General features: G+C 42.8%; 1 protein-coding gene across 1 annotated transcript in view; it reads left to right on the forward strand.

The window, feature by feature from the left end:
• The window catches only part of ZFYVE26 (zinc finger FYVE-type containing 26), a gene marked incomplete in the record, with an annotated part of 1,901,467 nt that extends 1,874,270 nt beyond the window's left edge, over positions 1-27,197 (forward strand). The window contains 1 exon segment of the mRNA XM_073610828.1: positions 23,346-27,197. Within this exon segment, the coding sequence (XP_073466929.1) occupies positions 23,346-23,555 (210 nt within the window).
• Between the last annotated feature and the right edge of the window lie 705 nt (positions 27,198-27,902).

The raw sequence follows: 27,902 nt of genomic DNA on the forward strand, positions 1-27,902 counted from the left end.
CGGAGCTACTCCTTGACCCAAGGGAGAGCTGCCACGCCTGTATTCCGTCTAATTGGTGGCTACTATCATCATTTTTTTAAACCAACCCCCTTTTTTCCATTGATACAAAAGTTTGCTTTCTTGCACACTCTATGCACACTTTTTTCTTTAAGGACTGGATACTGGTATGTATGTTGGACGCTGTTGGATGCCATGTTGTGATTTGTTTACTTTGTACAACATTATAATATGTAAACTGTTCTCACTTGTCTTTTCAGAATACGCCTTTTATATACATATGATTTCTCTCTGCAATACGCCTCTAAAGAAGGGACATCGTCCTGAAACATGTCAGGCTCATAGAGAAATATGTATTTATAAGATAAAAATGTGAAGTGATCAGCACGAAAGAAAAAAATCTTTGCTGCACAAGCACTTTTGTACAGATTTATGTTTAGTTTGTCTTGTTTTTATGTTTTTTTTCTAATAAATAATAGTTTTTTATTATAAATATAATTGGTTTGTTCGCCCATAAAGTCCCGCTGTACCGGGGGGTACATAGGTTCCTTACTCCAGGATAGTTATTTAAACTATGTAGAGGGTTCTTTACTATAAGAGCGGCAAGGATGTGGAATTCCCTTCCACAGGCAGTGGTCACTCAGCGGGGGGGCATCAATAGTTTCAAGAAAATATTAGATAAGCACCTGAATGACCTCAACATGTATACAATGTAATACTGACGTATAATCACACACATGGACTTGGACATTGATGGACTTGTGTCTTTTTTCAACCTCACCTACTATGTAACTATGTAACTCATGCACAGCATGGCATCTTTTTGCCTGAGTACTTGCATAGCCCCTTGAATGCTTACAGAGCACCGCTGGTTCAGAGAACAAATCTGCAGAAGAGGCCATAGAGGAAGAAGAGGAGGGGGTGGAGGAGATAGCTGTGGCAGAATCACCGCTAGCATTTTAGAGGCGTGACATAGACAAAAACATTGCCTTCCACATTCCAGTAGAGAGCTGGAATGGCCTTCCGTGAAAAGAAAGTGCGTTTTGGTACCTACAACAGAGGTACAGCACATTCCCAAAAAATTCACGAAAGGGGGCAGAGTCTACCAGCTGAAAAGGCAGTAGTTGCAGTGCTAGGAATTTGGCCAAGCTGGCATTCAAGCTAGCATTCAGAAGGTGAGCATGTGGATGGCTGGGACCGAATTTCTTTTTAATGTTTTGCAACTGGGGTAGGGAAATTTCCCTGCTAAAATCAGATGGTGGTGTACTGCTAGCAGATTGGCGGCAATTACTTGGTACACCTATTGCTAGACTTTTATTCCTCTCAGTGCAGGTTTTCCAGAGGACTGGAGTAGGGTTGGAGATCCCAGATGAGGAGCAAGGAGAAGTCTGCATTTTTCTTTGATGTGTGTCTTTTGAAGTGCTATTGCCGTAGGATATTGTAATTATGAATATATTTAATTTATATTTCATTTATATTTCATTTATTTATATTTAATATATATAATTTATATTTAATTTATATTTAAATTATTTATATTTAATGAATATACTTAATTTAGCTTGTAGCTATGTAGGGCGGAACATATTATCTTCACCGAAATCTCTGGTAGACTAGACAAGTCAGTGCCTAGGCTTGTGTATACAAACAATGGGATCCAAACCTCATTGTTTTACACATACTCACTTCAAAGGATCCCATGCTGGGATATGCAATGAAGGGAGACTAACTCATAATCAGTACTTAATTTCCCAGGAAAATTCAAGTTAAGCTCCTGCTCAGAATAGTCACAAGGATTTGTATTAAAGGGGGCTGACTTATGCAAAGTATAGGGATTGGAGATGTAGCCAGTCCTTAACCAGGAATAGGGAAGCTCACCAATCAGAGCTACACTATGCCAACCAATGAGGCAACAGCATGTAATGATATACACAGACTAGATGGGAGGGAAACACAAACTTTTATGGGAGAGCAACCATCAGAATGGATGGAACCTTGGTGCAAAGGGTAAATATGGGAAAGGTCTGCTCTTTAGCAGAAACGCGTTGAGTGAACCCTTCGCAATTACCGCTACCTGTTCTTTGTACTTTTGATGATCTACTAATATGTGAGTTTATTTCTTGCTATTATAACAAACTAGTGTTAACGTTATTACGCTATATGAGTTCTTTCATCCATTTCTCGCATGGTATATGAACATTCGTTTGTGGCCTTCTATTGGGATATTACTGTTTGTGTCGTTGCGGGTGATTGTGGATGCTGAACCGCCGTCTTGTTTTGGGATCGATTGAGGATATCTTAGAAGATGCACCCTTCTGACCAGCTGGTCTCAAAGCCTTTGTGACTTGGACGACATAAGTCTCCCCAAGTCAACAGCATCTGGTAAGCCCCTTAATATCCTCAGTGGCGGCCTCTTCACCAATAATATCCTCCCTGCATACGTTGGTGGTTTCTAACTTCCATACAGTTTCTCCATATAGCTGCTATTCCAACCTGCGATTCAACATGGCCGTTCAAGGAGATGTACTCTTGTGACCAGTTGGTCTCATAGCCTTTGTGAATTGGATGCCATAAGTCTTCCCAAGTCATTTGCTTCTGGTAAGCCCCCTAAGACCCTGGGCGGTGGCTTTTTCACTATTCTTACCCTTTCTGCAACGTTGGTGGACTCTGACATTTACATTTTCCTGTGGTGTTAATCTCATTTAGGAATTTTTGGACTTTATTGGTTCTTATGTTTAAATCACTGTTCACATATTTTTAGTTGGGTATTTTGCTGTTTTTCCTATTGTCTTTATAGCTCTGTTCACTATATATGCACCATATGCAGTGCACTTTATAACAATGTCTTTTCAATGTTTGATTATATTGTATATCATTATTTATACACTTAATTCAGGATTAAGACACTGTGTTTTTTCCTCTAATTTTTTGAGTTCATAGCGCTACACTTTTAACACTTATATTTACTACTTGGGTCTACAGTTGTGTTCGCCGCTGTTTACTTACATTCTACGCAGCGCTGTATTATCTTTTTCTTTATATTACTTGTAAGTAACTAAATATGTTTGCAGATTAATGTTTTCAGGAATATACTCTGTATTCCTTCATGTAATTCTCTTTTTTTAACCTAATATTTTCTTCCTTGCTGTAGACTATAGATGATTGTGTATTGGATAGACTTTCAACTACTCACCAATAAATGTTGTTATTGTGTTAAAGCTTTCACTCATGGTCAAAACTCTCATTTAACCCAAATCATATCTGAGGGATATTAAATCTCAAATATAGTATACGGGAAAAAGACTGCATGGAAGGTCGTCATATGTCTGGTCAAGCATGTGGTGCCCAAGCGGCTGCTGTTGTGACCACGCTTGATCCGCTTCAGACATAGGTTGCAAACAGCAACGGTGCGATCTGCTGCACATGTGTCCAAAAAGGCCCACACCAAGGAACTTTTCAAAATCAGTGGGGAGTCAGCAGCGCCCTGCACCTGCGGAGCTCTGCAGTGTGATGCAGTAGGGTGGCTGCCCTTAAGCTGCCCCCTAGAGGACATCCTGCCTCGTTGGAGTTGTGCCTCCTCCTCCTCCTCCTCCTCTATTCTATCAGGCACCCAAGTAGAGTCAGTGACCTCATCATCCCCTCCCTCCTCATCACTGGAGCAAACTTGGCACTATGCTGCAACTCGGGGAACATGACTGCCAGTTTCTTGGCCTTCTTGGGCACCCCTCTCTCTAGGCTCACGTTACTCCCTTCCTCAACCTGAGAACCAACATCGGAGCCTTCAAATTGCTGCGCATCCTCCAGCAGCATGTACCCAACACTGTGGTCCAATAGTTCGGGGGACTCCTCCGTGCATGATGGTTGGGCTACTGAAGGAGTGACTGTGGACAAGGAGCCGGTGGAATAGGCCGCTTTGGCAGCTGCATAGGAAGAAAAACTACTCCGAGCCTGGGTGACAGAGGAGGATGAGAACAGCTTTGTTATCCACTCCAACACTTCTGCAGTTCTGGCTCAATAACACGGCCAGCAGCAGAAAAAAAGGACAAGTGTGCCCCACGGCCACTGGCAGAGGATGCACCATGTCCATGACCAGCACTATTGACTGTAGACACAGAGCCTGCTTGCCCTCTTTATTGGCCTGCTGTGAGCGTCTGCCTCTCCTTGGTGGCCTTCTGGACATGATGTATATTTTGTTTTGCAACAAAATATACACTGTATTGTGTACTGTGTACACCACCAGAAAATTAGTAGCAACTGCACTACGGCTGCACTGTATTGTAATTACAATTTTTGATCTAATATTTCACAGCAGGGCCCATTCCTGCGTCCAACAAGAGTATCTGTGAGGGGTTACAGTGTTTTGCCACCACCACCACTGCCTGAGACCCAATTTTTCTGCCCTTGTTTAACAGGGGCGTGAAATTACAATTCTTGATATAATATTTCGCAGCAGGGCCCGTTCCAGCGCCCACCAAGAGTAACTGTGAGGACTTACAGTGTTCTGGTACCACCAACACCTAAGGCCCAGTTTTATGCAGAGTGTATAGGGCAGGCTGTATATTATATACAGGTGGTCCTCTATTTTCAAACGTCCAACTTACAAACGACTCCTACTTACAAACGGAGGGAGACAACAGGAAGTGAGAGGAAATCTACCCCTAGGAAGGGAAATTCTCTCCTGTAAGAGTTAATATGGGAAAAAGGTGTCTCCACTGATGCTTTATCACCAATCCTTGTTTCCCTAATAACCCAAAATTTTCAAAATCCAATTGGCATTGGGACAGAAAGTGAGGTGAAATCTTCTGAACAAGGGCACAGACAGCAAAAAAAAAATGTTACAGGGGTGATAACCCTGCCCTATATTATCCAAAAAGCTTAAACATAGATTTTGGGGCTGGAGCTACACTTAAAAATTGTACCTGTTCCAAATTACAAACAGATTGTATGTATACTGCTGTTCAGAGTATATAGAGCCTGGGGGCCCCAAGCCTTTTTTTTTATTTGGGTGCGGGGTTCCCCTTAATATCCATACCAGACCCAAAGGGCCCAATAATGGGTTGGGGGGAGGGACAACATTACATTACAGCCGCAAGCAGTTTTAAATGACATTTTTTTCCTTTAGAAATGTCATTTTGTGCTTCTAAACATGGGAAACACGCGTCACTTTACAGGCAAACTATAGACACCCCCCAGGTATGATATTTAAAGGAATATTTCACTTTTATTTTTTTACTTTAAGTATTATTATAATCACTGCTCCCGAAAAACCGGACATTTTTAAAACTTTTTTTTTGCATTGATACATGTCCCCTGAGGCAGGACCCGGGTCCCCAAACACTTTTTAGGACAATAACTTGCATATTTGCCTTTAAAATTCACACTTTTGATCTTTCACGTTCAAGTCCCATAGTCTTTAACGGGGTTTGTGTGTTTGCACAAATTTTTGGTCTGTTCGCATGTTCTGCCGCGAACCGAACCAAGGGGTGTTCCGCTCATCTCTACTGCTAAGCAAATGATGGTTAACAATAAAACAAAGTAACATTACAGTATAACAGTAAGACTTTCCATACCTGCAAAGCAAATACAATAAAACATAGTAAAGATAAAACAGAGAGAGAACGATAGATATAAAACAACAGTGAGCGAACAGTAGAGCGGAGAGTAGAGAGCGAACATAAGATAGAGAACAATAGAAAGAGAGAAGAAAAATAAAACCACAATTATTTTTGGCTTTTTTATTTTATTTTTATTTTTTGTGTTTGTTTTTTTTATTTTTTTTCCCACTTTTTTCACTGTTATAAAAAACTGTAAAAAAAACTGTAAACTGAACGTTGCAGATTAGGGTCTCTCAAAATTTGATGGCCATCACATCTTTCGAGACCCTGTGTAGGTGTGCCTAGGACTGTGTAGTGCTGTACCCTACGCTAATACTCAACTAGTGTGTGGTAGCGTTTGAAACAGTCACCAATGCAAAGACCAGGTTGGTCAGGACAGGAGGGACAATAAAAGCGGATGTCACGCCTATATCCGCGCTTTCTACAGACACAACATCTTCTTTGGGGATTTCTTTGGGTAGGGGTACCAGAGAGGACATGCGGAAAATGCCTCTCATGCAGCCGGCTTACTGCATTTGGATTGGGAAGTTGAAAGAAAAGGAATCTGACAGGAAGTAGGTTCAATGGGTGTGCCACATCCCAAGTACATGGAAAAAAGCAATGGTTCCCCTGGAGTGGGATTTTAAAGGCACTACCAAACAGTTGGTACAATATAAGTAAAAGGTATAATTTTATTACATAACAAGAAAAAATATATACAAATCAAAGCAGAAAATACAATGTACACATAGAATAGGATAAATATGAATATGGATACAAATTGAAATATAATGGAAAAAAGACCATCAATGGAAGTGGGTAAGTCTCACTGAACCGACGCGTTTCCGAGAATCCTTCATCAAGGTTCATAAAGTGAGAGTTAGCATCTGGGGGATTACAAAGTAGAAAAAGGGAGGTAATTAATACTAGATATGAAGCCCCCCCAGAGCAGACCAAGAAACATAAAAATCACTTACTTCCAATATACTGACAATACATAAGTATCCATGGCATTACAAACAAGCTTCACGGATGTCTCCCCAGCAGGCGTCCACATGAAAATCAATTCAAAAAGGATTTTTTCCTTCTTCTTTGATACAGCCTAGGAAAAAATCCTTTTTGAATCTGATTTTCATGTGGGCGCCTGCCGGGGAGACATCCGTGAAGCTTGTTTTTAATGCCATGGACTCCCTATATAGTCTGGGCAGTTCTCCAGCTCTACGTAACTATCTCTTCCCTCGTAAACCATAAAACTATATGTATAGCCTGTGGCCCTGTCACAGAACTTATACATCTTGACCCCATATCTGGCACGCTTGCTGGGAAGATACTGTTTGAATGACAAGCGGCCAGAAAACTTAATCAGGGACTCATCAACGCAGACAACTTGATGGGGAGTAAACAAGTCTGCAAAGCGTTGGTTGAAGTGGTTTACGAGGAGCCGAATTTTGTAGAGCCCATCAAATTCAGGGTCACCCCGAGGATGACAGAGTTCATTATCGTTGAAGTGTGGGACCTGCAAGATCTGCTCATATCTTGTCCTGGTCATGGAGGCAGAGAACACGGGCATATGGTGAATTGGGTCAGTGGACAAATATGACCGCAACTCACTCTTTTTGGTTATGCCCATGAGGAGGGATAGGCCCAGGAAGGTCTTAAATTCGGAAACCGTAATTGGTTTCCAATCTCTGGCAATGGTCAGCTGGGGATTAGCGGCGATGAATTGACCAGCATATAAATTATTATTATTATTATTATTATACAGGATTTACGCAGCGCTTTACAATATAAAAGGGAGACAATACAGTTATAATACAATAAAATACAAGAGGATTAAGAGGACCCTGCTCAGAAGAGCTTACAATCTAATAGGGTGGGGCAGGTGGTACAAAAGGTTGTAACTGTGGGGAATGAGCTGTTGGAAGTGGTATGAGATTAGCTGGAGACGTGATTGGCTTTCCTGAAGAGATGAGTTTTCAGGGATCGCCTGAAGGTAGCAAGGGTAGGGAATAGCCGGACAGGTTGAGGTAGCGAGTTCCAGAGGATGGGAGAGGCTCTGGAGAAATCCTGGAGATGAGCATGGGAGGAGAAGATGAGAGAGCTTGAGAGCAGGAGGTCTTGAGAAGAGCGGAGAGGACAATTTTGGTGATATTTGGAGACAAGATTGGTGATGTAGCTCGGGGCAGAGTTGTGAATGGCTTTGTATGTTGTAGTTAGTATTTTGAAATTAATTTGCTGGGTGATTGGGAGCCAGTGTGGGGATTGGAGGAGAGGGTTGGCAGACACTGAGAGGTTTGTAAGGTGTATAAGGCTGGCAGCAGCATTCATGATAGACTGAAGAGGGGATAGCCTATGGAGAGGCTGGCCAATGAGAAGGGAGTTGCAATAGTCAAGGCGAGAGATAACAAGGGAGTGAATGAGGAGCTTGGTGGTTTCATTTGTTAAAAAGGGGCGAATTTTAGAGATGTTACAGAGGTGAATTCTACAAACTTTTGACAACGATTGGATTTGAGGCTGAAATGACAAGTCAGAGTCTAGGATTACACCTAGTACCCTGGCGTGAGGGGAGGGACTGATGGTTGCATTGTTGATTTTGATGGAAAGTCATGGAAATTGCTTTGGTCCACAATAGATCTATAGAGATCTTCGGTGAAAAACAGCGAATAAAAATCAAGTGACGTAAAATCAACTGTTTCCACCTGAATTCCGGGTTGGCCAGTGAATAGGGGAAGTACAGGTGCTGCAGAAGTGGTGGGTTCCCTATTAGGATTGGCGAATGCAGCAGGAAGGGCACTATGGGCTCGACGGGCCTGTCTTTGTCTTCTTCTTGGTGGCAGCGGGACACTACTCGTGCTAGCCACCTCGCCAGCTTGAACTGCACTTATGGGACTCGCCACGCGATACAGCAGGGCTGGATGTATGACCAGGATGTACTAGGCCGCTGGTGCTTGCCAGTTCACCAGAAGGATGAGCGGCGCTAATACTGCTCTGCTCCATACAAGAGACCTGCGGTTCTTGCACCTCAACAACAGCAGAAGAAGATCGGGGTCTGGTGCACCTGACCTTGGCAGGGACCACAACTCAGTCGTCAGAGCTATCAGTCAGGGTGCCGCTGCTGTGTAGAGGTTCGTATTCTGAGCCTGAATCTGACAGATGACTGACTTCCTCTTCACTATCTGTCATGCTCAGAAACGTGTAGGCCTCTTCACTAGTGTACCTTCGATTTGACATTTTGGTCTCTAAATTTACTGGTACACTAGTGAGACTCACAAGAAAAAAAAGCACCTGACTGCCAGCGACTGATTCAAGCGCTACCAAAAAAACTGTTAGCGTTCGCAGGGATCAGGCCTGCTGCAGTTATGTGTGTTGTGTTTTTGTAAGTGACAGTGATCGATTGATACTGCACTTGGGTGGGCTGGGCTGGGCGGAGGGGGTAAACGCAGGTGCTAGCAGGTATCTGGGCTGATCCTGCTAACACTGCGTTTTTGGGGACCCTAAACTGCTGGAGACGCTAATATAGTTCTGATCAGATCAGATATTGATTTGTTCAGACACTATACTACTAAGGGAGGTGTATGGTGCGTGCATGGGTGTTAGCACTACTGGCAATAATCTGACGACGCAGACCCTGACTAACTCTAAAACCCGCCTTGTGATCAGGGGGTTAAAATTTTATTGGGTAATATACAGCGTGTGCCCTGACGCTATAAAAAAAATCTAGCTAACCAGCATCACCCGTGGTGATCAAGGGGTTAAACCTTTATTGGGGGGGTTAGGGGGGGTCCCTTGACCTATCTAGGCCTAATACTAATTACCCTAACGCTGATTTTTTTTCATTAATGACACCAGTACAGCGATCAAAAAAAAATCTGAATGCTGCACTGGATGACACAATGACAGGGGGTGAAGGGGTTAACTGGGGGGGTGATCGGAGGGTGGCAAGTGTAACTATGTCAAAAATAAACCAAATATTGTTGCGCTACTAGGAGAAACATGTGAAAATAGCAGCCAGCATCAACAGTGTAGTGACAATGTGAACAAAATAAAAAGATATATAAATGCAGCGCTAAACACAAATTCAAATATTAGCTGCCACAATGCATATTAGTGACATATATGTGACAACCAATCCTACAACATGGTAAAGTGACAACCGCATTAAAAAAAAGAGAGGGAGGGGTAAACCTCATTAACTGAAAAAAGTGTTCATAATCAAATTAATTAAATCAAAGTGGTAGGTGCACTTAGATCACATGGGTGGTCTTCATATGTTGAGAGTCCACAGGTAACAATGGAAGGAGCAAATACGCTTACCAGAAAAGGTGGACACGTTCGCCGTATGGCTAGGTGTCATTCAGGCTTGTGAATCCACCGATCCAGATAGATGCTTGTGGAGGAGCGTTTGTGGCAGATTCAACTGGTTCCTTTTGAGGCAACCGTAGACAGCCGTAGGGAACATCTGATGTTCAAGATATGGATGAGATCGCCTTCCCAGCAGGTGGATGGCTGGAAAGTGTAGCTTTCACTAAGCCAGTGTGGGGACATAAAAGGAAGGGAGAAGACTCCACATAATGCATGAATCAATAAAATCAGGTTTATTGTAAACCAAAAAAAAAATTAAACGGGTACAAGTATAAACAGCAACTGCGATGGATAAAAAAGTGATCACAAGTGGAATAAAACAGCGTGGTACCGAGGGACAGATGGCTTTTAGCGACCCGACATGTTTCGGACAAAGGGTCCTTCTACTGGGGCATACAGCCTAATGTCCGGTATCACGCTAGCATATATAGACATATTATTAGTTTAAAATAACTATCAGCTGTGAGCACCGCTGTGGAGCGGACTTTGCAGCCAATAGGAGACCGACAGTATGTAATTGTCCTGCATCACTGACACATGTGATCTGACCGACCAATCAGGGCCCTTGATGTCAAGTCACATGCCGACGTCGTCCGGGATGACGTCATCGCGCACTAACCCATGTGCTCCAAGCCTCGATTCCACCCCTGTGTGGCCGACAATATGATAAATTCTTTGGACTGTGATGTAAAATCAACCCAGCTAAGGGTGATATGATAGGCCACTTCATGTGGTTAATAACCTGTAGAATCCATAAGGGTAACCCATATAGGATGAGTCTTTATATACAGTATACAGTCTGGAATGAGAGTTAAATAGCGGCTTGTATAATGAGCATCAGGTACCACTGGAAAACTTCCAGGGAGTTTTCACAACCTTTACAGAGCACTCAAGATCCAAGCCATTAGCTTGAGCCTGTCGGGTCCTGGACTAATGGGACTTTGGAGAAGATTTGATCTTACAGAGGCAGAGGGATTGGATCCTAGACACTCATTAGGAGGAGCAGAGGGTACCAAGACCCCTTCGGCCAATCTGGGATCATCACTAGAACTGTCACCTTTCCCCACCACAGCCTCACCAGGAAGCTGAGAATCAGAGGGAGCGGTAGAAAGGTATAAGATGTCTTGGGATCCGCTCTGTGATCAGCACCTCCACCCCGGTTGCCTGCAGATGCTGTACCCTGGAAAAGGACCTCCGGATTTGGTGTTACAGTTGGAAGAAATTACCAAGCTTCATTCTCAAAAGACTTGCAGCAGTCTGGACCATTCATTGTCATCCAGGATTTTTCTGGACAAATAGCACGCCCGAAGATTCTTCTGATTGGGCACATAGGCCGCAGATAGCTGCAGAAGATTGATTTGGACATACTCTAGAATCGGAGAAACCTCCTTCATGAGGGAGAGACTGATTGCCCCCTTTTTTCTGGATGTAGGCTACAGTCGTCGTGTTGTCTAACTTCACCAGGACAAGTCCATCCTGGATGAGGAGATTGAAGGCTAGGAGAGCCTAAAATGCCACTCTCAACTCCTGAAATGGGGCTTCCTAATTACTTTGCTGATGTCTGACTGCACCACCACCCACTAGGTTGTCAGAATGGAATGACATCACAAAAGATTCTGCTTCTCCAACCATGAGTTTAGGCTTACTTTCATACAGGGTGTGAGCCATATCTTCTGACCTAGGCCCTCTGACTGCCCCTGGTCCAGAAACCCGATTTAAAAGGGGGCGAGAGTTCAACTGAGTCTACCTGACCTGCTGGAGCAAGGTGATTTTTTGTGGCTTAATCTGAGACATGAAGGATGAAATATCTCCCACATATAACCTGAAATACTTGCCTTGAGGGACCAGGCATCCGTCACTAAAGCAGTACCTATGTCCAAAGAGGAGCCACCAAGTGTCCATAAGACATGCATGGGTGGCACACAATTCCCAAAATACCTTAAAGCACCCTTCGCTGACATCTTGGATCGTGTGCTGGCTTACCAGTTTTTCTGCCAGACAGAAATGCAGAAGCCAACCTCTCTGGAGTGAGCGTGGAAACTGAACTTCAGTCTCTTCTAACTTAACAGACCTTCATCTTGAGGTAGGAAGCCAAACTGACCGCTGTTAATTTAGGCTTCACCTTCTAAGATCAAGAACAATGTGGGGGGCGTGGCCTGGAGAGTGATGGGATAAGTTGTGGATTGTGAGAGCTCCACTTGCTAACTATCCTGACCTTTAAATCATTGATATAATTCCCTGTTCGGCCTCCTCTGGGTCCCGGGCTTCGGACAGAACATGTCTCCGCCTAAGAGAAACACAGAGACTGCTAATCAACTAGCTAAATTCTGTCGGCAAGACAAGGACCAGTAGGTCGAAGATAGCGCCGGCTCCTCCTCCGACACGGAACACCACACGGCTGATACAGCCAAAGTACTGGATGCTATCGCAGCCCTGCAGAACACTCTTACAGCTAAAATAGATTAAGTTAAAATCGACATCTCACTTATCTGCCAGGACTTATCCAAGCTGAAAGACAGAGTCACCAAGACTGAAACCCACATAGGTAGAGAGGAGGATATCCTGCACCCATTACAACATACCACTGAAGGGGTGCAGAGGCAAATACAAAAACTGTGTGCCCAGGGCCACTGTTAGGGGGGTACAGCTGTCACCACTGTAAGGGGTCGAGGGGCCCGCCCGGGCCAGAAGAAGGCAGGATGGGTGAAGGGGAGTCGTGCTGTGCATTACAGAAACTATTTCACAGCTTCTGCTGTTCTCATACATCCAGCTCTTTACTGGCACCTCTGGCTACTATGTGCATGTGCACCCCTCATGTGATCTGTATATGCTTTCCAGCAACATGTCGGGTTTGTGAAAACGAGCTGGAACTAGGTAGGAAAACCTTCTTTACAAGTAGGGTCTGTGAGGGAAAGGGGTGGCCTGTTTGTGTACAGGGAGGGGCCATAGCCTTGTGTGTTTACCAGTTTGTGTATGTGAGGGGCTGGCATAAATACAAGTGGGGGTGGGGCTGACATATATAAAGGTGTGTGGGGGGCTGGCATATATACAGGTGTGTGTGGGGGGCGCTGACATATATACAGGTGACTGGGGGGGCGCTGACATATATACAGGGGTGTGAGAGGGCTGATATATACAGGTGGGGGGGTGGGGCTGACATATATACAGGTGTGTGGGGGGGGTGCTGACATATATGCAGGGGTGTGAGAGGGCTGATATATACATGTGGGGGGTGGCGTTGACATATATACAGATGTGGGGGGCTGACATATATACAGGTGTGTGGGGGGCTGACATAGATACAAGTGTGTGTGGGGGCAGACATATATACTGGTATGTGTGGGGGGGCTGACATAAATACAGGTGTGTGGGGGGCGGGGCGCTGACATATATACAGGTGTTTGGGGGGCTGACATATATACAGGTGTGGGGGGCTGACATATATACAGGTGTGTGGGGGGGCGCTGACATATACAGGTGTGTGTGGGGGGGGCAGGGCGCTGACATATATACAGGTGTGAGGGGGCTGACATATATACAGATATACAGGATTGAGGTGGGGGCTGAGTGCGTACAGGTGAGGTGGTCAGTGTGCAGATTCGGTAGGATGGCCTGTGGGCAAGCCCTGGGAAATGTGTGAGGGGCCCAAAAATTTCTGATTGCTGCCCTGTGTGTGCCCCCAAGATGACATGGAGAATCGCCTTCGTCGCTGCAACCTCAGATTTATTGGGCTCCCGGAGAAGGCTGAAGGAGAGGACTCCGCGAAATTCCTTGAAAATCTCCTCATTCAGGCCTATGGAAGGGATGCCTTCTCCGTTATGTTCGCGGTACCGCATCCCCCCCCCCCGGGAGCACCCCCCTCGTACATTTATCGCCAAATTCCTCAACTTCCAAGACAGGGATATAATCCTACGTTTTACTAGAGAAAAGGGCAACATCCCTGTTGGAAATGTTCAAGTTGCAGTTTTTTCAGATTTTTCCAATGAGTTACAGAGAGGGAGATCCCAGTTTTTAAGATGTTAAACGCTGCATGTGCAATCTGCACGTCAAGTACACCATGTTGTTCCCCGCCAGGCTGTGGGTGGAGGAAGATGGTCGTGTACAGTTCTCTGAGGACCCGGACATGGCCTCTGCATGGCAGGTTCAACACTCTTGTTCTGCTTAGCTGCCTGATCGCTCTAGTGCCTATGTGAGTACAGATTGTTTGACTGCCTGACCTTTTTCTTCCCTGTGTTGGAGTCCGAGTACTATTAGCATGCAACCTGTAGGAGAAACTTCTGTGCCTCGGCCAGGCATTGACTCATATCCTTTCTTATGCCCACCCATTTGGACAATAAACTTACTCGGCTCTGGTGCTATTGTTCCCTCAATACTTGCTGCATCCAGAGAAGACCCTGATGCCAGGCAATTCCTGATCAACTACCTTGTCTTGTTGCAAGCGGCCCCCACAGGAGGAATTTTGTGGGGAATTGAACAAGACATTAGAGAATAACTCCACACAGTTTCCCCATCTTACTGCCGAACAAATCAAGATGCTAGAAGCACCTATCACTACCAATGACATTACTGTTGATCACCCTTCATTACCTCACCACGCACTGATCAGAGAAAAGTCGGCCCCCGTTAGTAATGTTTTTTTCTCTCCCTACAATGTGGTTTAGCGTTCAGTTCCTGTTTGCAACTTTTGATTCACGTTCATGTATCTCAAGTCACTTACCTCCGGCCAGATCCGTTTGCTCGATGACCACTGTTTTGGGGATTATATGCTCTCACCGGGTTGGGGGGGGGTGACGAGCTCGGAGGGTTAGGGATTGCTCAATTTGAACGACTGAGCTACAGGCTGTTTTGTTTTTTCTTTTCTAGATTCATAGTTTGAACATGTTAATTCACGTTGGTTCATATTATATCGCTTGGTACAATACCTATTGTCAAAGGTTTCTGTTTGTAGCCCTGCGGCTGCCCTATTGGTCTGACTTGAATATCCTTCCACATGGTACTCATCTTTCCAATGACCTCTGTTAATTTCCTGACATGGAATGTCCGGGGTGTACGTAACAAAGTTAAGCGTACAGCAGCCCTCACATTCCTTAAATCACAAAAAGCTGACATTTGTCAGGGCTGGGCTCAGCCCTGCCTTCTCTGAGCTGGCCGCTCAGCTGTCGGCTAATTGCCAGCTCCCATCTCTCTCCACAGTTACCCAGCTGTTGTTGATCCTGCTCGTCAGTCCTCCCTACTTAAGCCATCCAGTCCATATGAGCTCTGCCTTTACCTTGGTCACATCACAAGAAACTCTCTCCTGCGTTCCTGTTTAAAGACTGGATTTGCTGACATCCTTTCAGGATACAGATCCTGCTTGCTGTTCCACTACTTTGATCCCTGACTTCTGGCTTGGGTGACAATCCATTCTGATTACTGAACTTTTGTTATTAAACAAGTGTGATTTAACTGTACTTCCGTCTCGGTCTGATTTCATGGTTTCTGACAACATTATAGTCTTGGTAGAGACCCATGTCACGGGGAAACTTACAGGCTGCTTTAAAACGCCCCTGGATAGGATGGGCTTATCATAGCACATACACAAATCTATCCAGAGGGGTTTCTATCCTCATTGCTAAATCTGCTCCTTTTGAGATGATGTCCATACAGTCGGACTGGCAGGGAAGGTATTTGTTCTTACATGCTACACTGGGTGGGACTCCCATTTTGATATTGGCCTTTTATGTTCCACCTCCATACAGCTTGGAAGTAGCTACGGAGGGACTAGCTTTTATGGCTCAATACCCATCCTAGCTGTGTGGATGGGCGATTTTAACATGACTATAATTCCTGCTCTGGACCGTGCGGTGCAAACTGAGGCACACACCGCTGCACTGCGGCATACCTGTTTGTACCGCACACTGACTGAATTTGCACTGGTTGACGTTTGGAGGTACAAAAACCTTACCACCAGAGCATATACCTGTCATTCAAGTAGCCACTACACTATGTCTCCAATAGATTTTATTTTGCTCTCTAAAGCTCTTCTACCCAAAGTGACAGGGAGGGGCATTGCTCCTAGAGCCTTATCTGATCATTCCCCCTGCTAGATGATGGCTTCATTGCTAGTGTCGTTCCCCCACTCTAATGTCGAGACTTAGTCCCTATTGGCTGTCAAAGCTGCCAGATTGGAATGCTATAGCTAGGGAAATTCAGTTCTTCTTTGATAATAACCAGGGCTCCTCTACCTGTGATATAGAGTGGGATCCCTTTAAAATACATGCACGTAGGATCATATCCACACGGATAAATAGGTTCAAGCGTTTATCCAAGCTTATATTTCAGCTGTCGTCAGATAAATTACAAGAACTAGAAGAGGCATTCAATAACAACCTCTCCCCTGAAAATCTTGGAAGGGGTAAGTTGCAAGCCCGTACGGTCACACAGTTGTATACAGAGAAGGCCAGTTAGTGCCTTTTCTTTGGTAAACATAGGGTTTTTGAGCATGGAGAACGTTCTGAGAAACTGTTGGCCTATCTAGCCCACTTAGATAATAAACCACCAGTGGTTGTTTCCCTAATTGACTTTCCTAATGGCACAACTCTCAATGAATCCCCCCCCCCCCAAGTCGCAGCCGAATTCAAAAGCTTTTATAGTACTCTACAAAATTGGAAAGACATGGGGTATGACTTTTTGCATGTGTCTCAGTGGAGTATGAATAATAATTTATAACACAATGTTTTTAAAAAAAAGATATACGAATACTTTATTTACCATCCTTGGATGGGAATAATTAAAACATTACAATCTGAATGAAGATACAATTTACCGTTAGGTTGACCCAGGTTGTGCGAATCCTGGGAATAACGGAAGTGTGGCCTACGTGTTTCGCGGAAACGCCTCTTCATCAGGGCCTTTTAGAACAGCACAAACAGCATGTAAATATTAAAGATGTCCTTGAGATCCAAAATTACAAAATTAGCTATATCATAAAATAATATTAGGTAAAATATTAAAGGTACATATGTAAAAAACATAGAAAACCCCTACACCATTGTAGGGTGTTTTATAATTACCTATTGGTATAGAATACTAATATAACATAATGATATTCTTTTTAACAAAAGTGCATTTACGCGTCATGTTTGTTTATGTCCAGCGGTTTCCTATGAACACAGCAATTCATCAAAAAAAAAAAAAAAAACCCACATAGTGGATGTTCAAATTTCAGATATAAGGATTAGACGTTATTAATACTAATTAAAGCTGCTTAAAGCATGGGCTAGATTACCACTGGGAGTAATGGGTCATATAAGTCTAATCAAGATGATACTCCTGCCCAAGATTTTATATGTGATGTGGCATGCCCCTCTCTATATACCCCTAAAAATGTTTAAGAAGTTGGAATCTATTTTGAACTCTTTTATATGGGGCCATAGTAGACACAAATTAGCTTGGCCTCTTCTTAAAAATCCTACATCCATGGGAGGAACCACTCTCCCTGACTTACAAGATTATTACCTAGCCTCTCAACTGTCTCATTGTTATTATTTAATACAACCGAGCTACAACGCTATCGATCTCTGGTTTGCATTGGCTCTGGCCACAAAGCCTATACTCCTGTTTAAGCCATTCTACGAGGGGGGGCAAACAAGGCAACAACCCTCTCGGTATAATGACAGGATGCTTATGCATCATCAACGTGTATGGGAATTAACCTTGAAAAGACACAACATTTGTTAAATCTACTCCCACACGCCTTTATGGCTTAATGGCCATATGCCAAAATTGCTCACCATCACAGACCCTACAATTTGGGCCACATATGGCGTGATCTACCTACACCAAGTCATGACCACTTCAGGGCCTAAAACATTCCAGTCACTTTAAAATTAATTTTCCCTTCCAAACCATCTATTATTCAGATATTTGCAACTCCGCCATGCGCCACAGACCCAGTACACGGATCTCGATGCCTCACTATACACCCCCCCGTCCTGAATATTATATTGGGTACAGAACCTTCTAAGCTCATCTCCACACTCTATTCTACTATTAGACTCCCTAGTGTCATGGCACTGACTGAAAAGGCCACGTGGGAACTTGATGTTGGGGCTATTGATGACTCAATCCAGGAGGGTACCAAAACAGCATCTCCTAAAATGTTGGATAGACTAACACAATTTTATATCATTCATAGAACTTACCCGACGCCACAAAGGCTGGCTCGTTTTCAACCAACACGTAGTCCACTATTCCCTCTATGTGCCTCAGCTCCTGGCACATTTTATCACCTGTTATGGACTTGTCCAATTATGCAAACATACTGGCTTCGGGTTGTCCACTTCCTGCATGATAAAATGGGCTCCCCTGTTGTTCTAGACCCAAAATTATGCCTGCTGGGCCTATTGCCGGATGCAGATGTAGACAAATTCCTTGCCACTTTTATGTTTGAGGCCCTCTTCTTGGCACGGAAGGCAGTGGCTTGGACCTGGATGCAGGCACTACCCCCCACAATCCACAGGTGGAAAAAATATGTTAATGACACTCTCCCATTTAAGAAAGTGATTTATACCCATAGAGGTTGTCCACTTAAATATTCCAGAGTGTGGGATAGGTGGTTGAGGAATGGCGAGACTTGCACTTAAATGCTGTATGTGCATATGCTGGGAGCATTACCCCCTAGTGATATACCGCTAGGTAACTGTTTTACCTACCCCCTTTATAGTGAGCTAAAATCTGTTCATTGAAGACCGAAACCAAGTATTACCATAGTAATAAGCTGTTATTTTTTGACTTACTTTACTTTGTGTGTTCAAGATGATTTTTTTTTGTTTTGTTTTTCTACATATATATCTAAACTTGTAATATAACATTTTTCTTTTTAATAAAGTTGTTTTTTCCAATAAAAAAAAAGATCAAGAACAATGCAGTGATTGGGTACATCCTTGAAGGCCACAGCATCTTCTAATGGTAAAGTAATGTATCTTGCCAATCCCATAAAGGAACATACAGACCAAAGGGGTGATTCCAAACCCTGGACACCGCCTTGTTCAAAAGGGCATCATTTTGACATCCTGCTGTGACAATATGCTCCAATTTTGTAGAACAAGCACTTGATTCAGTCATAATAAGGAAATTGTCAAGCCGTCCTCTGGAGGCACTTGAAATACTTCCACAGCTTTGCTTCTCATTAAAGGCATTTCACCAAGCTTACAAAAGAGACTAAGGAGGATTGATTGGCCTGAGAAGGCTCTGAGACCAGTTTTAATGGCCCCGAAAGGAAGACTGGAATTCACCTTCCAGAAGGTGAATTCAGCAATTCCTTTAGAGCAGGGGTCAGTAACCAATCGATCGCGAACTACCAGTCAACCGCTGGCAGGTGACGGGTAGCTTACGAAGACATCCCTGCCTTGCTGACCCATCACTTTATACAGAGCGGCGCAGGCGGACGCTCAGCCAATCCTAGCCTGCAGATGCAACCCCTGCCCCTGCATATGTGTGGCTCCGAGGCAAGGAAAGCCTCTGTAATAGCTCAGGTGGGTTCGGGCTCTTGCATGTAGATGCCCAACCTCTTTCCCTGAGTCATGTGTGCAGTGAGCCTATCCCCACCGACCCGCCTGCTCTCCAATCCATCCAAGGTGCTTGTGGGATGGACGAGAGTGGAAGGCTGGCGGGGATCAGTGCCAGAACATGTAGATAGGCCACAGCAGCTTTCCTGCACCACTCTGCATCTGGTAACAGCTTCTGTACCCTCCTGACCCCACAGTACTATTCCCTCCTGGGCCCCAATACCATACTTTTCTGACCCCCCAATACCATACTCTCCTGACACCCCAGCCCTCCTGATCCCCTGTACCATTCTCTCCTGTCCCCCCGCCCCATGACCTCCTGACTCCCTAGTACCGTGTCCTACTGACCCCCTGTCCTCTGCCCTATTGATCCCTATACACTGCTTTTCGTCCTACTGACCTCTGCACACCGCTATATTTCCTACTGACCTCTGCACACCACTCTACTTCCTACTGACCTCTGCACACCGTTCTACGTACTGTTGACCGTTGGAAACTACATACTACTGACCACTGGACACTACATACTACTGACCGCTGGACAAGATTTTTATGCCCTACCTACTTTTAACTCCTGGACATTGCCCTACATACTATTTATACTGGCCAGAAATCAGAGTAGATAGCCAGGGCCTGAAACTAGTTAAGAAAATCAGCCTGCATCAGATGTTCTGATTGCATAATGGACTCCAGCATCAGCCTTGTGGGGGTGACCAATTACTCTCCAGACATGAAAAAAATTGTGAATGAAAGTGAATGCCAGGTTTTTCACTGAAGCTAAATGTTAAGGCAGGGCACGTTTATATTTTTACACTGACATTCGTTTTATTGGATTTTTCTTAGTTTTCTTCATACCGGCTTTACTTTTTATTGGGGGCTTGCTAGTTAATTTCTTTCAGAAAAAAGGCGCCTCACCCCTGTGATCTTTGATCTCCTTCATGTTGTCCAAGTAGATCTCCACCTCTCAAAGGTTGCTTACCCCTGGTTTAGAGTGTCTTGACCACATTCTTAATTAATTGTGGCAACGTGACCACCATTATCCTCATCACTGTCTGCTTGAACAAAGTAGGAATCATACAGTCATGTTCATCCACATCTTCTTTGGAAGAATCTGACAAGGGTTGATTTGCATGAGATGGTTCTGAGACTGCTCAATGGCAGAATAAGGCTGAATGGAAGAAACTCCTGTAGAATGTATAGACCACGCGTATAATAAATGTGACAGCCTGTTAGGTGTTGATGTTCCTGGTTGCTTAAACTCACATGGCTTATACAGTCATGCTCACCCATATCTTCTTTTTGGAAGAGTCTGAAGAGGATTGTTTGCCTGGAAGGCTAGGAGACTGCTCACTCATAGAATAGATGCACCTTTCACAGGGTGAGTGGAAACACTCCTTTAAGCTGGGTTCACACCATTGCTGCATCCGGGTCACAGCAGGGGTCCGGTGCCTCCTGGTTCACCGTTTCAGGTCCAATTTCAGCCTGAATTTTGGGCTGAATTCGGACCTGAAATGGACCAAAAGACGCACAACGTTTTTGTGCAAAACGCACTGGACCTGCTGTGGAGATATGTGAACCGGCTCCTTAGAGAGCCGGTCACAATCTCCTGCTATTGCGAATTGGATATGGGCAACCCGCATCCAATTCGCAATGATGTGAACCCAGCCTTAAAATTTATTAGCCTCATGTGACAACCTGTTAGGTGTTCTCATCTTTATCCTTGTTTGTTTGAAAAAAGCCGTATTCATGCACTCATGTCCATCCACATCGCCCTCTTTGGAAACTCTGAATAGGGCTGTTTCGCCTGGGATGGCTAGGCGACTTCTTATTGCAGATAGCCTTTTCAAAGGACAGGTGGAAATCACTCCTTTAGAGTGTATTGACATTGTGTTTATTGGATGTGACATCCTGTTGTCTAGGGCTGCAACTAACGATTATTTTCATAATCGATTAGTTTGCCGATTATTGTTTTGATTAATCGATTATTCAGTTAATAACCTTAAAAAAAAAGTGTGGTGTATAATTTAGTTAATGTATACATTTTTTAAAAAAGGTAATTTATTCTTAAATATCTCTATGCAGTAGTAAATATAAATAACCAACTATATGGTTAGGGAGCAAAATATCGAATCCACTCTGAGCATAACAGACAGAAGAGATATACTGTACCTACTATTAGAGGAGATATACTTTATATACTATTAGAGGAGATATACTGTATATACTATTAGAGGAGATATACTGTATATACTATTAGAGGAGTTATACCGTATATACTATTAAAGGGTGAATCTGGTAAATATCATCAGACTCGGCGATCAAATTTTTTTATTAAAAACAAAAACAATGTCTTTCTTCAAAAATAATGTCATTTTAAGAACGTTCGTTCTTTCATTCAGCGAATGTACAAAGATTTTTTGTCTGAATATTCTCGTCTCAAAATTGATCGGTGTGGCCAGCATAAGGCTCGGTACACACCTGTGCAGTTTGCCTTTGATCTGTTTCTGCAGTGCTTTTTGCTGTGCGTTTTGATTTTTGGGCACGTGATTTTGCTACGATTTGCATTTTTGCATTTTTTTGGTCAATTTGTTGTTGGGCAGATTAAAAAACACAAATTGCTGCAAAAACGCATTACATGCTTTTCTGCAGCTTTTCAATTGAAGTATATTAAACCAAAAAAGCACCGTTTTGTGTGAACGTGTCCCATTGGAAAACATGTAAATGAACTGTAGTGCGTTTCTGCAAAAAGCACAAAAAAACACATAGATGTGAACCAGGTCTAAGACGTTTAGTAAAATAATGGGGTTAAAAAAACTAAAATTAGCCCTTTATAGTACAAAAAAGCAGATAATCACTACTGTAAGGGGTTATTTTTTTTTAGTGTAGAACTGTGAAAGTAATATTTGCAGTAGTGATTATTTGCTCTTCTATAAAGGGCTCATTTTAGGTTTTTTTTTAACCCCATTATGTTACTGGCCGATTAATCGATTATGAAAATAGTAATCGATTAATTTCATAATCGATTAGTTGTCGATTAATGGATTAGTTGTTTCAGCCCTAGTGTCGTCATCTCTATCCTTGGCTGCTTGAACTAGCAGGATACATGCAGTTATGCTCATTCGCATCTTCCTCTTTGTAGAGTCTGAAGAGGGCTGTTTTGCCTGGGAAGGTTATAAGACTCTACTTACACCGCTGCTCATTTCATGAGGACCCAGTGGATCCCAGGCAAGCCTGTTTGTCGTATTAAAAACCGCCCCGAGGACCAGCAGCGGGGCTTCCTGGATTATGAGTCATTTAGCTGGTACACCAGGTAGGGCAGCACGCCAAGGTCCTGCCCATAGGAGGAAAAAAGAAGAACGCAGAGGCTGGAGGTGGGCTTAAATGTATGAGGCCCTGGAAGCATGTGGGGGCAGGTCCCATACCCAGCTGTGCTGACATTTAGCCAAGATGGCTCTGCTGTCAGAAAACATTGATCAACATTTCAGCCAATTGGCTGCAGGTGCTGATTAATGAAAATTCTCCAACATTCCCCTTCAAGGGAAGTTCACCACTAGAAGTGGATCGAAATTGGTCCTTGATGAACGGGCTGAATCTTGATCCATCTATGGCCAGGTAATCTGCGATTATATTAAATGTTTGTTTTTTGGTTTAGCTACGCTTTAACTTTACTGAGTGAACATTCTCTTCCTGTTTAGTAGCTCAGGGCTAATGTTACTAACGTACATTGCTAGTAATGTGTAGTGTAATTCTAGCACACTGTTAGGTATAATGCAGCTAAATAGCTTGATTCATGTACTTGTCTTGTTATGTTATGCTCAAGTTGCTTTACTGTTTCTTTACTTAGATCAAGGCTTTCTTGGCTTGTCGGATGATGAGATCTGCCTACTTAACTGCAGTAAAACAAGAACAGGAAAAAGCCATTCAACTAGTACAGGAGGTTTGGCAAGTGGCACACAATTTGCATGACAGTGTGGTCCAAGGAATCTGCTCCAAGTGGCTTGTTGAACACCCCCCACTTTCACAAGAAGGGCAGTATTACACATTACGTAAATAAATGTGCTCATATGTCAGAACTTATTTTTGTTTAATTCTGCTTTGACTCTCAATACTGACTATAGAAATTATCACTCATAATAGGTATACAGAAATATGAATGCTTAGCTTTATTCTTTGAACAAGAATTCTATGAAAAAGAAATACCTGTTTTTGAGTTTTTACTCCAGAAGCTATGGTTTTCTGTTCTGGAAACTTGCAGAGCAATTTTCAGAAAACTAACAGTATATTTGGAAAGATGTAAATATTCATAGAAAAAGGGTATTTTTCCCCAAGGGTGTTTTCTCAACTAGTTAAATTGCAGTTAATGTTAGTTTGTTTTGTTTGCTCTTTAAAAAAACAGTGGCTACTCAACAAATTTCTACCTCAGAGTATCCATACATTACAAGGTTTTATACTAACCTTTTATATCTTTTGTACAAGCTACACTGGAATTTATTAAAAATACAAACACCAAGCTTTACAGCCTAGTAAACAAAAAAAGTAAAAAAAACACCAAAAGACAAAAAATAATTTCAATTTCTCAGAAGTAAAACAGTTCCAACTACAATAATAAATGTTAACAACGTTAATACAGATGAATTGAAGCGAAACTAAACTCTCTCAATCAGCATTAACTACTTTTAATCCTAATTTATGCTGCTAGCATTAGTAAATAGATAGGAAGGTATTATTGCATTTACAGTGCCTTGAAGTATTCATACCCCTTGAAATTTTCCACAATGTGTCATTTACAACCAAAAATATAAATGTATTTTATTGAGATTTTATGTGATAGACCAACACAAAGTGGCACATAATTGTGAAGTGGAAGGAAAATAATAAATGTTTTTCAGATTTTTATTTTACAAATAAATATGTGAAAAGTGTGGTGTGCATTTGTATTCAGCCCCCCTGAGCCAATACTTTGTATAACCACGACAAATAATAAGGGCACTAAAATGAGTGTAGACTTTGTATAACCACATTTTGCTGCAATTACAGCTGCAAGTCTTTTTGGGTATGTCTCTACAAGCTTTGCACAACTAGAGAGTGACATTTTTGCCTATTCAGGCAGTCCCTGAGTTACGAACACAATAAGGACTGTAGGTTTGTTCGTAAGTTGAAGTTGTTCGTAAGTCGCAACACTGCATTTGTAAGTGTAACTTCCGGTCGGAACACTGCATTCGTAAGTGTTCGTAAGTGTAACTGCCACCTGTGCATGGATGTGGGATGTTCCGGGTGCTTGTTATGTTATCTGGGGCGTAGTACGGCAGTGAGGGATGTGTCCGGAGGTGTTCAAAAGGTATCCAGGACCAGCGTGGAGCATAAGTGGCCGGCACCGTTCGTAAGTAGGAGTCGTTCGTAACTCGGGGACTTCCTGTAGTTCAAGCTCTGTCAGATTAGATGGAAAGTGTCTGTGAACAGCAATTTTCAAGTCTTGCACAGATTCTCAAGTGGATATAAGTCTGGACCTTGACTGGGCCATTCTAACACATGAAAATTCTTAAATCTAAACCATTCCATTGTAGTTCAGACTGTATGTTTAGGGTCTTCCTGCTGGAAGGTGAACCTCCGCCCCAGTCTCAAGTCTTTTGTAGACTCTAACAGGTTTTCTTCTAAGATTGCCCTGTATTTGGCTTCATTCATCTTTCTATCCACTCTGACCAGCTTCCCTGGCCCTGCTGAGGAAAAGCATTCCTACAACATGATGCTGCCATCACCATCTTTCACGATGGGGATGGTTTGTTTAGGGTGATGTGCAGTGTGAGTTTTCCACCACACATAGCATTTTGCTTTTAGGTCAAAAAGTTAAATTTTGATCTCATCTAACCAGAGCACCTTCTTCCACATGTTTGCTATGTCCACCACATGGCTTCTCGCAAACAGGACTTCTTATGGCTTCTTTCTTTCAACAATGGCTTTCTTCTTGCCACTTTTCCATAAAGGCCAGATTTGTGGAGTGCATGACAAATAGTTGTCCTGTGGACAGATTCTTCCACCTGAGCTGTGGATCTCTGCAGCTCCTCCACAGTTTCCATGGGCCTCTTGGCTGCTTCTCTGATTAATGCTCTCCTTGCCCAGCCCATCATTTTAGGTGGACGGCCATGTCTTGGTATGTTTGTAGTTGTACCATACTCCTTCCATTTTTGGATGATGGATTGAACAGTGCTCCGTGAGATGTTCAAAGCTTGGGATATTTTTTTATAACCTATCCCTGCTTTAAACTTCTCCACAACTGTATCCCTGACCTGTCTGATGTGTTCCTTGGTCTTCGTGATGCTGCTTGTTCACTAAGATTCTCTAACAAACCTCTGAGGGCTTCATAGAACAGCTGAGATTAAATTACACACAGGTGGACTCTTTACTAATTAGGTGACGTCTGAAGACAATTGGTTCCACTTGATTTTAGTTAGGGGTATCAGAGTAAAGGGAGCTGAATACAATTGCATGCCACACTTTGAAAACCATTTATCATTTTCCTTCCACTTCACAAGTATGTGCCACTTTGTGTTGGTCTATCACATAAAATCCCCAAAAAATACATTTACGTTTTTGGTTGTAACATAACAAAATGTAGTAGATTTCAAGGGGTATGAATACCTTTTTAAGGCGCTGTACTTGTTTTCAACTTTTTTTTTTTTTACATCAGTTGCTTCCTGGTTTTTGGCCTAGGCCAAAATTATGTCGTGCATCCCAGGAGTCTTCATAGGCATTTATTTCTTTCATTGGGAGTAACGGCTTTCTCAGCTAAGCACACTCTTGTCTGGCTGCTTGAGTGAAGGAAGTAACTGCTAAACGAATCATCTTACCCTTATTCAAGATGGCTGTGACTAGAAATGCAACATGGTGTTCTTCAAAGTGATTTCTCAATGGATGTGTGAGTTTGTTTTAAATATTGAAAAAAAAATGAATCAAAGAACGTTTTCAGTTTGTGGTGCTCAGGTAGAGTTTAGTTCTGCTTTAAGACTGCGACTGAAAATAGGTAACTGTAATCCAGTATAAAATTTTACAGTAGACCTGTCATATCAGGCATTCATGATGCCTTCTGTCTCAATAAGCATTTTTCAAGGAGGTTTTTGTTCTTAAAGGGAAGAGGAAGATGCAAATAAAATTTTCTTATTTAAAGGATAAGTTCACCTTTAGCAGCATGTTTAATGTTACACCCATATTTAGGGGTAACATGCTCCTATGCACCAACCTCCAGCTGTCAGAGTTCCCCTATCTGTGACAGTGGGCGGGGGATCCACACAACCGCTGTCACATTCTGAAAATGGCATGGCTGTGCAGGACTCAGCCAGAGGACACAGCCACGTCATTCATTCACAGGAAGTCCTGTCAAACTTGCAGTATCAATGAACTGTGATCGCACTGACCACCATGCTCATAGTTCATTCATACTGCCTACTGCTCAGGAACTGTCTGCCCATGGGTTTAATGCTCTGCAGGCTCCTGGGAAGAAAAAAATAATGTGCATTTTTCCTGCCAAAGTATGTGCATTTGTTATTTTTTTCACAAAGGAGAACTTAGCCTTTAGGTAGAAATAGAATAGAAATAGCTTGCATGTTGTGATTTGTGTTCAGAATGTCTCTATGCAAGAGCATTGCAGCAGTATACTATTTGTATAAAACAAAGGCACTATGAATAAAGATATTTAAACATTTTCAGTGTCTTTGTCTGTTTTGTGTGCTTTAAGTTCCTGAGATTCAAATTTGAATGGGGGTAAAGTTTTTAAAAGGAGTTATGCTTGGTTTTATCACAATCAAGTTTAAGTTAACATTTTCAACTAACATCACTAGAGATTGTTGATCCAGGAAATATTCAATTGCCTTAGGGGTTCAGGAAGGATTTTTACTCCTTTTGGAGCAAATTGGACCATGCTATAAGGATTTTTTTGCTTTCTTCTGGATCAACTGTGGGCATAAGGTTATGTTTATGGAAGTTTACAATTTATTAATTTTTTTCTTTACTGGTAAAACTAGTTGGACTTGTGTCTTTTTTAACCTTTTTATTTTTATTTGAATTCCCTAGCAACAAACAGTATATCTCTGCAGTACATGCACATTTCCTCTGTGTTATCCTCTGTTATCCTTTTAAATGCCCTGCAAGTACAGAATATTACCGGCTGATCTTCCAAAAATACTTTCAACTCCTAACTTCTTTTGTGGGCTGACAACACACAGCATTTTTGTGGAGTGAATAGTGTCAGCTCTTGCTTTTTTACTTAACCACTCCCACTCTCTGATATTTACAACATAAAGGCTAAATCATTTGGTAGTCCAAGATGAGAACTAGAATGGCTGTTTGCAGGAAGTATGCAGAGGACATAGGACTACTCTGAATTTCTAACAAGAGCAACATTTTTTTT

The sequence above is a fragment of the Aquarana catesbeiana genome, linkage group LG13 (assembly GCF_042186555.1).
Source record: "Aquarana catesbeiana isolate 2022-GZ linkage group LG13, ASM4218655v1, whole genome shotgun sequence".
NCBI classification, from domain to species: domain Eukaryota; kingdom Metazoa; phylum Chordata; class Amphibia; order Anura; family Ranidae; genus Aquarana; species Aquarana catesbeiana.